This window comes from Coffea arabica, chromosome 9e, assembly GCF_036785885.1.
Source record: "Coffea arabica cultivar ET-39 chromosome 9e, Coffea Arabica ET-39 HiFi, whole genome shotgun sequence".
NCBI lineage: Eukaryota > Viridiplantae > Streptophyta > Magnoliopsida > Gentianales > Rubiaceae > Coffea > Coffea arabica.
Window position 1 is genome coordinate 9,740,609 of NC_092327.1, and position 17,337 is coordinate 9,757,945.

The 17,337-nt window shown below is 39.6% G+C and overlaps 1 protein-coding gene and 1 long non-coding RNA gene across 2 annotated transcripts; both read right to left on the bottom strand.

The window, feature by feature from the left end:
- Window positions 1–1,532: 1,532 nt before the first annotated feature.
- Window positions 1,533–2,393, bottom strand: LOC140014591 (uncharacterized). The gene has a single exon (XM_072065655.1). It carries the CDS (start codon window positions 2,391–2,393, stop codon window positions 1,533–1,535), a length of 861 nt encoding a protein of 286 aa, XP_071921756.1.
- A 10,527-nt stretch (window positions 2,394–12,920) lies between these two features.
- LOC140004570 (uncharacterized) lies at window positions 12,921–17,019 on the bottom strand. Its single transcript, XR_011821276.1, has 3 exons — window positions 16,371–17,019; window positions 14,021–14,076; window positions 12,921–13,102 (listed from the first exon to the last, which is right to left on the bottom strand). It is a non-coding gene; the product is annotated as an uncharacterized lncRNA (long non-coding RNA).
- Between the last annotated feature and the right edge of the window lie 318 nt (window positions 17,020–17,337).

Sequence of the window (17,337 nt, forward strand, 5' to 3'; positions counted from 1 at the left end):
AGTAATTCCTACCACTAATTCCTTACGAGTAATTTAGTCCCTTATCTATTATCACATATATTTTAGTTGCTTATCTTTATAGAAAAAAATGTCAATCTAGGACCTCTAATGAAAAATTGAAAAGTTCTAACAGGGTTAATCACATGCACGGCATATGCAATATTAAAAGTAACTTTTGGTCAATTATTTTCGCGGTCATGTCTAATTTTGTCATTTAAATGTCATCACATATTATTTGGGACGTGCATGTGCTATTTATTTTTCCTATTCTTTTATTCAAATGTAAACTTGTACAAAACCTACTCCATTAGGGTTTTTCAATTCCCATTTAAAGTCCTACATTGACTTTATTTTGTGAAAATGAGAGTTTAAATTGCTGAAAGGACAAAATCGGACATGACCTTAAAAATAATGGATCAAAATGGTCATTTTTAATGCTTCACACACCGTGCATATCACTAATTCTATTAGAAATTTTTAATTTTTTATTTGAGGTTCTAGATTGGTTTTTCTATAAGGACAAGAGACTAAAATGATTGTGATAATAGATAAGGGACTAAATTGACCAAAATCTCAAAGGTGAGGGAAAATGGCCATTTCCCTAAAAGTCTAAAACCTATGCCTTGTGTTAACCAATCATTCATAATGACATTATAGCTTAGAATAGAGTGATGAGAGGGAATGGGGAAAAGATATTAACAAAAGGTAAAAGAAGAGAGAGAAGAAATAAAAGATAAAAGTGAGAAAAAAAATTAACATAGCAAAGTAAATTGTCAATATAATTCATTAGGGAACAAAGTGAAATTATAGTCATAGTTCTTAGGGTAAACCTTAAATTAATATATTTTGTATGGTCGATTTGAAATTTGGACATTATTTAACAGTTGAACATGACTTTGATTGATAAAGGGGAGCAAAGTGCCTAAAAGATAATTGTTACTGTGCAAATTAATTTTTAGACTAAAAGTTAGAAGAGTTTACTGCAATTCGCCTTTTTCTTTTGTGGTAAAATATATTATTTATTACCTTTTTCTTAAGTGTTATTATTTCATGGTGTTTGGTACCTTGAACTTGAGAAGAAATATATTTTTACGTCATTACAAAAGTAAAGGCTTTCTTTGTTGAGTGAAAAGTTTTGAACTAAGGAGTGAATGTTCTACTTTTTTTTTTCCATCTTTGGATCTAATGTGAGTAGATAAAATGGTAAAATCATGATCCACAGTTTTTTTTTTTATAAACAAAATCCAAGTTTTATTCAACGTATGCAAGTGCATAAAAGAGGCTATGAAAGCCTTTACAAGACTCACTACTCCCTGTCCTAATAGAAAACACTTTCGTGCTCATGAAGAACGGAAGTAAGGGTAGTGAACCCTATCTAGACAAACAATTCCTTTGACTGGGTGCGACAGGTTGTGTGAGAGGCAGCGGGAGGAGGTTTGATTAGTACTGGTGAGGCGTGCGAGCACGTCCGCCACCGCGTTGACTTGTCGGAACCCGTGAAGAAAGTGAAAATGCCAAGCCCGGGCGATTGACTAGATCTGGCAGACAATATTATCAATGCGCCACGGGCATTTTACTTTCACCCGAATCACATCCAACAACACTTTGAAGTCCATTTCTATCCAAACCCAGGAACAACCGTGTGCCTGGCAGTTAAGAAGCCCTTCTAACAGTGCCCGTGCCTCCGCTTCTAAGCTTGTGCAATGTCCAAAGAAAGTAGAAAAAGCCGCTAGCACATGCCCTGAATGATCCCGAATGATACCTCTCCCACCGGAGAGCTCGGGGTTGCCCAGTGAGGACCCATCCATGTTTAGTTTCGTTAGTGGGAACGGGGGTGCTTCCCAAAAAAAGGTTTGTTTTGAACAGGGCCTTCGTGGGGCAGGGAAAGAAATCAAGCCCGTGGTCGGAAGACCGGCGTCTGAATTCTTGCTTGGCCGGGGCCAGGCACGCACGATGGCTTGCACATTCATCATGATGAGACGACGGAGCTGAGCAGCCAAGGTGACTATACCTTCAAAGAAGTGGAGGTTCCGATCTTTCCAGATTTCCCAACAAACAACGGCGGGCAGAACCTGTGAAAAGCAGCCTCTCGTGGACGACTCAGTGGAGTGAGACCATAGGCCTTGCAGACGAGCTAGAATTTCATCATTCCTAGACCGCGAAATATCTAGAAGCCGCTCAAAGAAAGACCAGAGTTCATCAGCAAGAGGGCACAAGGAGAATAAATGGTCCAGTGTCTCGCAGCTGGGGTAGAAGGGGCATTTTGAGTGCATGTTGAATCCTAAGCTTTGGAGAATATCAGGCAGGGGAATCGCATTGTTCAAAAGCCGCCACATGAATATTGAAATGCACAATGGGATTCGTAAGTTCCAAATATAGCGCCGTGATACCATTGGCGGTCTCCAGCGTCGGATAACGTTGTAGGCCGACTAGAGGGAGAAGTGACCGGTGGCTACAGGAGACCACACAAGCTCATCCTTCATGTCGGGGTGCAATGAGAGTTGCCGAATCTTTGCCTGCTGGGCAGGAGAGGTGTTCGGTTCGAGTGCTTTGAAATTCCAGCCCCCATTATCGAAGAAATTGGAGATGCAAGCTTGAGGGGAAGGGACTGCTGTCAAGAATGCTGCCAAAGGGCCATTGCCGAGCCAATTGTCGTACCAAAATGATGATGACCCATCCCGAACCAGTATATGGGAGTAACCTTCTACAACGTCGCGTGCATCAAGCATTTTTCGCTAAATCCATAAGTCCGCTTGCCGCAATATAGTTATGGAGGCGTGGTCAAATTGTTTGACGTACTTGGAATCCGAAAAATCGGACCAGAGGGTCACATGGGATCGAAATTTCCACCGAAGCTTGCAACTGAAGGCCATGCATACGTCATCAAGCCGTCGGAACCCAAGGCCATTTTCCTCCACTGGGTAACATAATTTATCCCATGAGAGCCAGTGCCTCCTCTGTACTCCATCCGAATTGCCCAGAAGAAACGAGCCATCAATTTCTCTAGTGTTTTCAGGGTCGACTTAGGAGGGGCTAGGACGGCCATAGTATGTAGAGGCATTGCAGCTAGAACGTGCTTAATAAGTATAAGTCGCCCACTTGCTGTTAAGAGCTTGCTCTGCCACCCAGCAAGGCGTTGGGAAACCTTCGCTACAAGAGGTTGGAAATAGATTCCCTTGGGCCGGCCTTTGAAAAGCATGCACCCCAAGTAGTCTATCGGAAGACGTCTCCTATTCAAACCTGTTAAAGAAGAAACATGTCTTGCCCGACCCCGAGGGCTTTTCTCCGAGAAGATGAAGAAACTCTTTGCCAAATTAACCTTTTGGCCTGAGCCCTTCTCGTAGAGGGTCAGGAAGTCCATGAGTCCCCTGACCGATCTCCTGTCTGCCCTGGTGAATATCATAATATCATCCGCAAAACTTAAGTGAGAGATGCTCAGGCATTCCCGGGGCAACCCGTAGCTAGCTATCAAGCCTGTCGCTATTAGATGATTGAGGCCCATGCTTAGAGCCGCCGATGCGAGGATGAACAAAAATGGTGAAAGCGGGCCTCCCTGTTTGATCCCCCTTGAGGCCTGGAAAAACCCATACGGTTTCCCATTGATCAGCAATGAGAACCAGCTAACTGCCAAATTATGCATGGCAAGGGCAATAAAGTGGGAATGAAAACCGAGCTTTGACATCAACATGGCCAAGAAGGGCCAAGAGACCTTGTTGAAAGCCTTCATCATGTCCAACTTGAAAATAACGTTGTGTCCCCGCACCTTTTTATCCAATGAGCACACCAACTCCTATGCGAGGAGTATGTTATCTGAGATTTCGCAGCCTGGACGAAAGCTGACTGCTCCTGCGAGACCAGCGAGGGTAGAAGAGGCTTTAACCGGCTGCTTAGCACTTTGGTGAAGATCTTGTTGATGAAAGTGCACAGGCTTATTGGTCTGAAGTCGGCAAAGGAAAAGCATGCCTTCTTCTTTGGGATAAGCACAATGAGTGTGCTGGCAATGGCTTTGGGGATGGACACCCCAATAAAGAATTCCCAGACCGCATTGAAGACATCAAGGGCGACAAGGTCCTAACAATGGTGGAAGAAGCACCCTAAAAACCCATCTGCACCAGCGGCACTGTCCCCATCCAGCCTAAAGACCGCAGCTTTAACCTCATTCAATGACACCTCCCCTATCAGAATCTCGTTTTGTTGTGCAGTGACACGTCTGGGAATGTGCTGGATAAGCTGGTGAGTAGCATTACTGCCCTCAGCACACTGTTGGTCACTTGTCAATAAGTTCTGGAAGAAGGTCACCCCCTCCTTCTCAATAGCCTCCAACTTGTCGACCCACTCCCCGTTCGAGTTCTTGATGCGAGTTATACTTAGTCGATTTCTCTTCTCCCGTAGAGATGAGTGGAAAAACTTTGAGTTTGATTCACCCTCCTTCAACCATTTAACTCGGGCTTTCTGCTTCCAGTAAAGTTCCTCGTTTGCCAGAGCTTGGAGGAGGGCTGCGTGAGCACGACTCCACTCCGCGTGAGCTTCATCCGTGTTGACTTGCTCAAGGAAAATTTCCTTCTGGCGAACCAGCTCTTCGGCTTGAGCCACCTTATCAAATATATTGCCGAACGTGGATTTGTTCTACTCGCGCAAACATTGCCGCAAACATTTCAATTTGCTTGCTAAGGCATACATTCCGTAGCCCTCGACGGTAAGCTCCAGTTTTGGCAAACTGTTTCCATAAAAGTGGGGTGCTTAACCGACATATGCTGAAACTTAAACGACTTCGGACCAGGCCGTTGAAGGTCGCCTATGGAATAGAGGAGAGGTGAGTGATCTGAAGTTGCGTGACTCAGATGATGGACTGTGAAACACAGGAAAAGCTGCTCCCACTCATGATTATAGAGCACACAGTCGAGCTTTTTCCACATTCGTCTCCCATTGCGAATACCCGACCAAGTAAATGGACTTCCGGTTACCTGCGCTTATTTTGAGTGAACAGCCATGGATGAAAGTGTTGAAATCAGCGATCGCACAATTATCTTTGGGGGAGCTTCCAGAATATTCATCTAGTGAGGATATGACATTGAAATCACCTCCCACAAGCCATGGCCGCTACTCTATAGATTGGCAAATACTAGTCAAAGAGCCCCATAGCGCTTGCCGTTCCCACCGTGTACACTTAGCGTAAATAAAGGAGCAGTAAAAAACTGTGGAAAAGGATTCATGCGTAACAGCCAAGTGGAATAGTTGATCGTCATTTTTCACTATATGGACAGCAAAGGATGATTTCCAGCAAACCCAAATTTTATTCGACGTATTGAACAAGCCTAGGTGAAACCCGAACCCGAACTTCTGAACAAAGTTGGAAAGAGCTGAAAAATATAACATAGGTTTGAGAATTACCAGGAAAGAGACAGAATTGGAGCGGAGCATCATTCTGAGTCAACGGGAGTGTTTGTACATTTTCATTAAGAAAATAGTGTGTGATCAATAAGTCGTGATATGGTGTCGTACACTTTAATTTAAAGAACTTAAATCGCCTCATGATTAGTTACATTTATAAACATAATGCAAATAAAAATCTTGAAGAAGAAATTAACAACCTGATAAGGGGCTAAACTAAAATAGTGAAAAAAAGTTTCATATATAAGAATATGTGACTTGAAGCTGCATTCTCAAGAAAGCTAGATTACAAAGCTTATTTGTCTAATTAAGTGATTATCAACTAGAGTAAACTACAACTATGTTGGAAATACTAGAAATGAAAAAGAAACTCAAATAATGTTTTATATTACAAGAGAAAAGAGAATAAGACTTATATTTTTCAGTTAGAGAGTTCTATATATTAACAAAATCATGAATATGTAAACAGTTTAGCAAAAGGTGCAACACAAAAAAGGATATCTTCAAAGGTATATACTTATGCCATAATCTGCCAAACATGAATGAAGAACCTTTGAATCTCCTTTAAAGTTGAAAATCCATAGAAGTGGAAAAATTCCCAAAGTTAGTAACAGTGCAGATCATGATGTCTCGCTCCTGGAAATATAGCAACTGAACCTACAAAATTTTTGAAATAATTTCTCGAGGCAACCAAACATTTAATAGATTCTAATCCCGTTCCCCTTTTTGAACAAAATCAGCTACTATATTATTCAAAGTTTCCTCTACTCGAGATGATAATGCACCAGTTCCCAACCAATTATCGAATCAGAAATTACAAGAACCATCTTTTAAAAGCTAGTTAATAAAAAATTAGCTACCTCTCTTATCCCCAACAAGACCAAGTAAATGAATGCATTTGTGAAAGCTGAACTTCATAAGGATGAGCATTAAAACAGTATTTTGTAGACAGCCCACAAAGAAGTCTGACTTCAAAAATTTCACCAAAACTTGATTGAAAAAACATCAATAAGAGACTGAACACTAGCTTCTCCCTCATTTCTTAGAAAGCAAAGTTCAGACAACTTAATCTAGTGGTGTTTCATCCAATATTTAGACAAGTACTAAAGAAAATTAGCAAGAACTTTTCTAATCATCTCAAAAATCCTTTTTGGAGGATTCGCATATGAACTAGATAGATGTCGACATATATGTAAAAAAATTATCTTACCACTATGAGACAAAAGTCTATTCTTCCATGAACCAATCCTCTTGACAACTGAATGGCATGTCTTGAAAATACATCTTTTTATGATGACCAACATATAGTCGACATCCGAGTGACACGGTCTGCACTTGTCCATTTCGCAATCAGCCAAACATACTAAGCTGTAGGGAAATCAAGGAAAACTCAAGACTGGTAGTGGAGGCATAGTCTGTTACAACTAAGGAAAGGGAGGCCATAGAGGCTATGGCCAATGTTTAGAGCTCTTGTTGGGAGCATAAATTGCTAGAGAGTTAGGGAAACCCCCAGAATACTCTAGGTTTCTTATGGGCATGCTAGAAAAGCTTAGAAACTTTGTAAGTTTAGGACTAAAATAGGGCAGAACCTTCTAGAGGTTCTCACTTGTAAGTAGTAATGGAACGTTCAAGAGGTTAGCAAAAAGTTCTAGAGCCCAAGAGTGGGTATCTTAGGAGTAGAATAGTCTAGAATCATCTTGAATCATTAGGCTTATCTATAATTAGGGCAAGACCTCCTCATTTATAACAAATTGAGCTATAAATCTTTGAGAGTGCAATACAAGAGTTTCCAAGTTCTCTAAGAGCCTTCTTTCTTACTTCCAAACTATATTTTTGGGTGTTTTATCATATCCTTCCGCACATTCTGCCCATTTTAGACGAAAGGCTGAACTAGCTTATCTCCTACCTTCTGCATGCAAGTTTGCTAGTGTTGCATGGGCTTTAGTGTATATCAAGTAGACAACCCATGACAAGTAGTATCAGAGTTTGATACCAAGGTTTGAGTGAAGCCATTGGGTCGACATGGCTACCCTAGAAGATAAGGGTGGAATTAGCTGTAGTAGACCATTGGGAAGAGTTGGACCAACACATTGGGCAACTCGATGGGGATGAGTTGCGAGGAGAGATGAAAGGTACTCTAAATTGGGCCATGGATAAGTTGTACTAAGAAAACGAAGCCCTTAGGCTCGAGGCTGTGTCACTCCATAAAGAGGTTGCGAAACTTAGGGAGGAGCTTGAGGCATACCAGGTGCAACTAGCAAGGAGTGCTTAGTATGACAACTGGAGAAATGTCAAGTGTTCAGGAGGAGCTATAGATGCTGAGGATTGAACTTGACGTGTTTAGGTTACAAAGGGCAACGGATGCGGTTATAGCCACACTAATAGTAGAGGTGCTGAGACCCGAGGCTTATAGAGTACAATGGAAAGCATAGGGTATTGAGAATTTTCTTTATGTGTTCGAATGGTACTTCGAGGACCTTGGCATCATAGGAAATGGTGCTAGATTAAGAACGTCCCTGCTATACTTGAAGAACTTGCCATTAGTATGGTCGAGATGTAGGTATGATGATGTATGGTGAGGGTCCAATGCCATCACAAATTGGGACACGTTCAAGTTGAAGGAACAATTCTACCTAGCTAACACAGAAGACGAAGTGCGGGTTACTCTTGGTCATCTCCAACACAAAGAAAACATATCCGTGAATATATTGAGGAGTTCTCAAAGCTACTACTGGAAATCCCAGATATGAGCCCGAAGGATGCTCTCTTCACTTTTATGGATGGCTTAAGGCCATGGGCCAAAATTGAGGTGGAATAGAGGAGTGCAGGGATGTGACTAATGGGAAAAGTAATGGGTCTAGCCAAGGTTCAAGTTGGGGAGATTGAGCCAAGTCAACCTCATGCTCGAATGAAGGAGACGGGAGCAAGTTTAGCCAGAATAGGGCTGGAAAATGGAATAGTGACAAGACCTGCAAGGAGTTTAAATATTGTATATGTTATGAAATGTCACATTGCTCGAGGGATTGTCCACACCAAGGCAAATTTGTTGCTATTATACAGGAGTCGTGCCAAGAACTGGAACAATGGTGGATCGCGTGTATACAACTCAACGCAGTACATTCAAAGGTGAATGATCAACGAAAGGGGCATACATACGTGGAATCAAATATAGTTGGGCACAAAACTATGGCTTTGGTAGACATTGGTGCAAATGTCAAGTACATGATCCAAGACACCGCACAAACAATGAGGATCACATGGGTTCTGTGACGACCCCACCTCCCCCTAGGGCATACCAAAGGGTTTAGCGGATCGCTTGCCCAGCTCTCACCAGGACTCACTCGCTCGAAACTCAAGAAAATAACTTACATTCATAGCAAATAAGTAACACAACAAGTTCAAACTTAATATATACATTGATGCTCAGATCCAGCTACAAGGCTTATACACGCCCAAATATATTAACGTGTTTACAATCCAAGTCCAATCAACCCTAATCGGGTGCTAGCGCGAGTACAATTCAAAATTTCAAAACTAGACTACTCTGTACAAGTCTCACACCTCGCTTGTACCCCCTGCTAAGGAAAACAAATGGAATGGGGTAAGCTATATGCTTAGTGAACAATCGGGGGTAAAAATGTAAAATCACATCCAAATAAACATGTAACCAAGATATTTCACATCAATAGACAGAAATGTAACATCATAATGGTAGGATACGGGTGGATTCAAAGCCAGTTCAATTCCCCGAGCTTGACCACCTGTTGACACTCCGTCAACCAAAATACTCATAGACCGTAGACTTCACTTAACTTTCCCCGTTCACCTTATCAACCCCCGCTGGCCAGTCAACAGCGTACAACAGCTCGAGCGAAACAAAATAACTTAGCTTTAATCAAAGCTTTAACAAAGAACAAAATCCCAAGGTTAGCATGGAACTATCTTCGACCAAGCCCCGACTGGCTCGAATAGTTCGTCTATCCTTGGAACCGGGTTGGAACCAAGCCCTGAGATATCCAATCTCTCAATAGATGATATCTCTCAACAAAGTACTCACCCCACCAGCACACAACACAAAGGGTTCAACTCAAGTCATGTAATCACCCCAACAGCACACAGCAAAAGGGTGTTACTCAGCACAAAGCATGTATTCTCACATATTGAGTCAACAACAGAGAATGGGTTTAGGTCGAGTAAGATAAAGTACACCCTCACCTAAGTACCCATTCAACATATACAAATCACATCGATAATTTATCATATAAACCAACCCAATTACTCACTCAAAATAGTTAGCGCGTAAATCAAGGCACTTTATACAGGTCCACCGACTCCGTCCGGTTCGTCACTGCCTGTGACAGAAGATTATACTCGACTATCAGTCAACCGACCATCACAAATGGAAGTAAGGACTAAAACGGCCAAGACGGCAAAAACGGCAAAGAAATGCATGTGCGCGTGCGCGGAAATGAAAATGGTATAAAAATGGGTTACACGGTTTTGACCATAACCAGAGATGTTGTTATCCGATCAAGGTGTACTAGGTAGCTTCTCGAAGCTAAGACAAAGGGTTACAACTTTCATGAAGACAACTCAACCCAGTTTTCAGTGGATCTGGGTCGAATTTGCAGATTACAGAACCAGAACTCCAAATGCTAGTTTATACCTCTAGTGAAAATTTGGGCGGCATGCCCCTTGTGTTTACCTATTTTTCAGCCATTTATGGCTTTATTATTTTCCTCAAATCAACTCCAATGTCACACATAGGCAATGTTACCACAATAGCCCTTCAACTAGGCTCAAAATAATCCAATTACAACACAAGTCTTAACAAGGCATCCGGAAATCAAGTTTAAAGGCAAATAGCTAAATGGCAGATTTGACTTCTCTTGGTGTTTTGGTCACAACTGAAGCTATGTTTCTCGGATTGTTGTACACTTTATACCATTTCGAAGCTAAGACAGAGAAATACAAATCATATGAAGACATCAACGGCCAATTAGTCCATTTTCAAGGTCAAAATGTGACATCGCAGAGGAAAATAGAAACTGTCCGCAACACTGTACATTTGCCAGTCAAGGGTATTTTGGTCATTTCACATGATAAAGTACTATGATTGAGCTGAAATTTTACAGGAAACTATATAACATCATTTCCTACAACTTTCATGTTTTGACCTAAGCTTGATTCGGCTCTAACATGGATGAATTAAACAGGTCAGAAGCTAAACAGGTTAGTTCAATTTCTGGAATTTGAACTTTTCCTCTAGAATTTCATATCTAATAAGCAGTCAATCATCAAAACCAACAATTACTAACTCTATAACATCCATTACTAGATAAATAACCATAATCAAGGCTAAAAATGTAAACCCTAGCTAAACATCCACCATATCAATCAAAACTACTTAAATAACCATCATTAGCCAAGAATAGAAGTTTCTATCCAAACTTAAACATGATTAAGGAAGAAAAATAAGAAAGACAGCCATGGTACCTTCTAGAAACTCCTTGTAGGTGAGAAACACACCACTATCTTCCCAAAATTTCAGCACACCAAGCCTTCCAAGCACCAAAAGGTAAATTTAATCGGTTTGGTTCGGTTAATTTCAGCTCAACAAGGAAGAATCAAGGTTGGAGTTGAAGTTTTTTTCTCTCTTTTCCCTCTCTTATTTTCAGCCAAGAAGGAAGAAAATGGAAGAGAGTGGAGCCAAGAAGAAAGATAAGAAGGAAGGAAACTCATTTGGTCAAAGTTCCATGGATTGCCAACAAGTGTCAACTCAAGATGGCTACTTATTTTTTTTCTTTTCTCCCTTTTCTTTAGTCCAAAATTTTGACTACTTTAGGAGATATTTTAGGGATGATTTTTCTCAATTAATAACAAGGAGATTAAGGTAATAAAGTAGTGCACTCAATCGGTAACGAACTGTACACATCGGTTCAACCCGATTTTCCTTATTTCACACGTACTAGGGTTTTAACTTATAATTCACTAAATTATTATTATCACTTCTAATCACACATATTTCTTATCTAAAACTCACTCTTAATCACCAAATTTAGTACACACACCTCAGCAAGTGATCACACCACCAAAATGCACCAAAGCCACACCAAAAACCCTAATATGCACAAAAACCCTAACTAATACCCTTCATTTAGAAAAATCATAACTTGAGTTATAAATATCAAAAATTCATACAACTTGGCCTGCTAAAACCTATACTTCACATACTAATTATCTTTAGAAGACATCTCAAAGAGATTCAACTCATAAGTCAGTCCAAATTGAGCCATAAGCTATTACAACTTTCTTATGTTTACTTGTGCAGGGCAGAATTTTCAGTCAAATTTACCAATTTCCTAGAATTTATAGAGATGGAATCAAACTCTAAATTTTACACCATAGGAAGCTCTATGAGTCTAGTTTCAAACGCAACAAACGAAACTCAATTCCGACTTTCCTATACGAAGCTATAGCCAATTTCCCAAAGCTGCACAGAGCCTCCAGCGAAAATTTCTAGATTTTCTAACAACTTGAGATTATGAACCTTTTCTTAACAAAATTCACTTCCTTGGCTCAAATTCAACCATTAAAGCAACCAAGAATCAAAGGTAAGTGAGTTCACATAAGGATTATAAAGACAAGTAAATTTTCGGGGTCTCACAGGTTCCCATAAGTGGGAAGTTCAAGGACGTGACCGACGAATGGACGTCACTCGTAGGGGTAGCCACAAACGTGCCTATTGAGTTGGGCAAATGGAAAGGTAAGGCCATCTTCTCTATCGTGCTTGTTGATGACTATACATCCTCTTTAGGATGGACTACATAGAACACTTGGATCTGATAATGGTGCCAAAGCATGACACTATATTGGTAAGGTAAGCTGAGAATACTTGCATAATTGATATATGTTGTGAGAGTGACATGAGCTCACAACAACTTCAAGGAGAAGTTCAAGAGGGAGAACTAACATCTGGGGCCGACACTTGGTCTTCAGTGATTGAGCTAGCATTAAACATGATTAAGAGATCACTCCTTGAACATATAAGGGAGGGGCTTGAAAAGAATCAGCAAACCCAAGTATTCAATGGAAGGTTGAGAAAGGAAAGATGAAGTACTGGCTCAAGGATGGGCTTATATACACAAACGGAGCACTTGGCCCATGCGTTTATGTTTCGACATGGGAGGATTTAAGGCAAGACACTATCAAGCAATGTCACTTAGATAGCTACTGGGGACATATGGAATGTGACGACCCCACTTCCCCCTAAGGCGAACCAGAGGGTTGGCGGGCCGTCTGCCCAGCTCTCGCCAGGACTCACGCACGCACACTAACCCGGATCCTTCCGAAGAATAACCTAATCTGTTACAAAACAACTTTTCCCAGATAGGATCATCCTTAAATCTACATTAACTTCAGAGATAGCAGTAAAGAAGATAGCCAGTCGACGGCTCTTATACATCTCACGCGTTACCTCTAAGGTATAAGGTCGTACCAATCCGGATATATACTGTCACACACCACGATTACAACCATACAAGCCAAACATAATAATTAGGGTTTAAACATTTTCCAGCTTCAAGTGGCAATCCAAAATAACCAATACGTTTTTCAATTCACAATACAATACAACGGTAAACTGCAGTCTTAAGATTCAAGTACAAATTAAAAGAAATCAGCACTGCTCAGATTTCTCAAACTTCAAGACCTGTCAAGGAAAACAATTAAACGTGGGGTGAGCTAAAGCTCAGTGGTGCCCCAAAAACATGCAATCAATTAAAACAATTAGCACGTATTGATTCGACTGAAGTAAACAAATAGGAAGGCGATAATACCCAAGTGTACCTTAGACTGGTCGAGGGATTCACCCAACGACGTTACGTCCTGAACTTACATTATTATTATTGACTCGTCGAGGGATTCACCCAACGACTTTACGTCTAGCACTTGATTTACTCTTATTGACTCGTCGAGGGATTCACCCAACGACTTTACGTCTAGCACTTGATTTACTATTATTGACTCGTCGAGGGATTCACCCAACGACTTTACGTCTAGCACTTGATTTATTATTATTGACTCGTCGAGGGATTCACCCAACGACTTTACGTCTAGCACTTGATTTACTCTTATTGACTCGTCGAGGGATTCACCCAACGACTTTACGTCTAGCACTTGATTTATTATTATTGACTCGTCGAGGGATTCACCCAACGACTTTACGTCTAGCACTTGATTTACTCTTATTGACTCGTCGAGGGATTCACCCAACGACTTTACGTCTAGCACTTGATTTATTATTATTGACTCGTCGAGGGATTCACCCAACGACTTTACGTCTAGCACTTGATTTACTCTTATTGACTCGTCGAGGGATTCACCCAACGACTTTACGTCTAGCACTTGATTTATTATTATTGACTCGTCGAGGGATTCACCCAACGACTTTACGTCAAGCACTTGGATTCACAAAAAAAATGCTTTACACAAGTCACCACTCGAACGACTAGTGTGGTAAAGTACACACCGCTCACTTCGATGGATCAAAACCAATTTTTGCGATTATCACACTTAAATTCAAGGAAGCACTTAATCATGTAAGAATAGAACAAACAGGGACACTCACCAAGAGTGAAGTTCAGATGTCAAATTGGGATTCGAGTTCCACTTCCTCACGATACCCTAAAATAACAAATATTGAAACTATAAGTTTTTACTCCGTTTTTAAGCTTATAGACATTGAGGTATAATTACATACTACTAATTCACTTTCCCTTAGGAAATCAAGAGTCCCTTGGGTTAATACGTGACAAAGTAGAAGGATTGTTTCCTATAGTTTTCATTAAGATACTTTTCCTGAAAAAAATAACTTGTATTACTTTCTTGAAATAAATCGACAAATCTCTTAATATCCACGTTAGGAAGTTACTTTGAACATTTCTTTAAAGCTATGGTTTTTGCAAAATTATTACTAAACTATTTTACCTAAAAATAAGGTTTCTTGCCGAGTAAGTTTCTCAAGCTTTTCACTAAAATTAGTAAAACTCGTATTTTGGAACTTTTCCTATAGTTAACTATCCAAGTGCAAAGCTTAAGGAAAGAAAAGGAGTTAAAATAAGACTTAAAGTTTTCAAAAGCTATAGAACTTATTTACTATAGCTATCAAGGCTAGTTTGAGCTAAAGGAAATTATCGAGTTGGAAAATTTTTAGGCAAAGCACTAGATATGGAGTTTTATAATATAATACTAGCTGGAAAAATATTTTTGATTAATTTGACCACAGTTACTCGAGTTCGCTAAGTCGATACAACTTCCACAGCTCCGATTCCGTTTCGAAATCATAATATGAATCAAAATGTGGTAAAAATCACATAACAAATTACTAGGACTTCGTCAATCATTAGCCTTAAATTTCAACAAGTGCATTTCCGAATAAACTAACATGATCAACCAAGGCTTCATCAATCATTAGCACTTGGTCTCAGCAAACCCAACATAAGCAAGTAAAAGTAAAAGTAAAGCTTCCAAGACATTCCAGCAATTCACTTTCATCACACCGTGGTACTTATAAAGTCATTCAAATGGCCAAGGGCTTCATCAATCATTGGCCCTTGACGACATTAGTTACTTCCAACTACAATTGAATCAAGAATTTGAACCACAAGTAAGATAAAATCTCAATCCAAATTCAAGTTTAGTTTCTCAAAGAAACAGGATATTCATGCAAAACAGTCTACTTTAAACATTCACAGACAGCGATACACATGGAGGAAAAATACGAAATCTCTATAGGTCAAAGGCCTATGATTCTAGTTTCAAATACCACTGACGGCGCCTTAAACGGATTTTCCTACACCAAGATATAAACATTTTATCGAGACTGGTCAGGGACATCCGAAAATCTGGAGTTTCATTTTCCACTAATGAAAAACTCCTTTTTTTTTTTTTTCTTTTAACACCAACATGTTTTTATTTCAAGCCGTCCATGCATTCCTTATAGATTCCCAAACAACATATTCCAGGCATTTTAACCATTATATTTTCAAGAAAATTTCCAGAATCCAAGTTGATAATTCAACTCAATATTCGGCAATCACAAGAGAATTTCCAGCAATTGTATACTAGCGTTTTTGGTTCCAACTTTATATGTACTAATTGGTTCGTTGCTAAACAAATTGTATATCTTGAAATTTGCATCTCTTATGAAATTCTGAGCCACCATAATCCAAGGAAATAAAATAAATTTCCAGAAACAAATTACAATTTTCCCAACGATATTGAAATTCTGGATCATACCCCTTCGGCTATCACCCAAAATTTCCAGCAACCAATCTACTTTAGTTCGAATTTTTCCTTGGTTTAAGTATGGTATTAGGTACTCAATTCAGCGTTTAAACACTTAGCTAACTAGTTGACATTTTTAACTCAAAAATTGAATTCAATTAGCAACTACAAATTTCCCAAAAATCCAGAAATTCTCCCATGAGCCTCGGTGATCATGCATGAACCACTTTCAAATTTTCCTTTTTATTTTTCTGGTTTAGGCCATCTCATTGCTACATGCACAGCTTAACTGATTAGTTATTGACTAATTAAGCACAGGGATCAATTCAGAGGGTCACATTTAGGCAAGTTAAACTTACATTTTCTGCTCAAGCTCACGGCAACATTACTACATCAAAACAGAATTTCTTATGTTCCTTGGTTCATCATCCGAAAGTTCCAAGTTCCCATGCAAAGCTTTGAACAATTTAATTAGTTAGTGATTAGTTAATTAAACATCACAACAAGCTCAGAATAACAGAGTTTGATCATCTAAGGTAGCATCATTCCAATCAGTCTCGGATGAAGCACTATCGCACATCAGAAAATTTTTGCTGTTTTTGTAACTACCATCCGAAGTCTAATAATCAACATGCAAGATTTTAAGTTAGCTCCAGAACCCTCTAATCAACTCAAACTAGATCAAGAAGTACCTCTGCTAATGCTCCGTTCACGCACGAACAAATCTGGGCAGAATTATTTCCCTAGGCTCGCGACTGGTTTGGGGTTGTCTTGGCTGAGCAGATGGTGGAGCTGTGGTGGTTGTTGCGGCTGGAAAACTGGGTGTAGCTTGCGGATTTCAGCTCTCCTACCTTGCTCCAGCTGCTGATCCGAAAGGGAAATGGTGTTGTGGAGCTGAGGTGAGAAGTTGGATTGTGAAGAAAAGTGGAGGTGGAGCCGCGGTTTTGGCAATGGAGGTAGAGTGCTTGTGCGGTTGTGTGTTGGAGTGGGAAAGAAATGTATTGGCCGAATGTGAGGTGGTGACAGACGGTTATTTCGTGAGGTTGTGAGGGTAATTTTGATCTTTTCACTTGCTCTCCTAATATCCACTCCTAATATCCACTTAAGTCCCTATTTCTAACTTAATCTAATTCCAAAATTTATCCCAAATGTAATTTGAATACTTAATAATATACTAATCTCGCAAAGATTTGATTATCGAGATTTTAACGTCCTAAGTATACTAAGTGTACTTGTAATGGTTTTGTCTAAAATTATCAAATGCAACTTAATACTAAGGTTCCTATTAACTCTTAACATTATTAACGATTAAATTAGCTATCGGAATTCAAAGAGTTTGTTTTTAAGCAATAAAATTACTCTAACTCGAGAAATATTAATTTAGTGTAACAAAACCGAATAATTCAATATTGGGCACAATTATATTATTTTTTTTTTTTACATAGAAATTATCTTTACACTTTTATTTCAAAACAATTAATTACAATACTAGAATTCAAAAAAGAAATTTAATTCTTAGATCAATGAAATAGTTTACCATCGAAATATGAAGTTAATGTAACAAAACTAAGAAGTTTGGTAGTCTAGCACAATTCTTTTATTTTGCACATAACGTTTATTTCTATGTACTTATTTAAAAAAAAATGGGACTTAGTGCTA

Coding starts and splice junctions, on each gene's coding strand:
- LOC140014591 (XM_072065655.1), bottom strand. CDS start 2,393: ATGGTATCACGGCGCTATATTTGGAACTTACGAATCCCATTGTGCATT.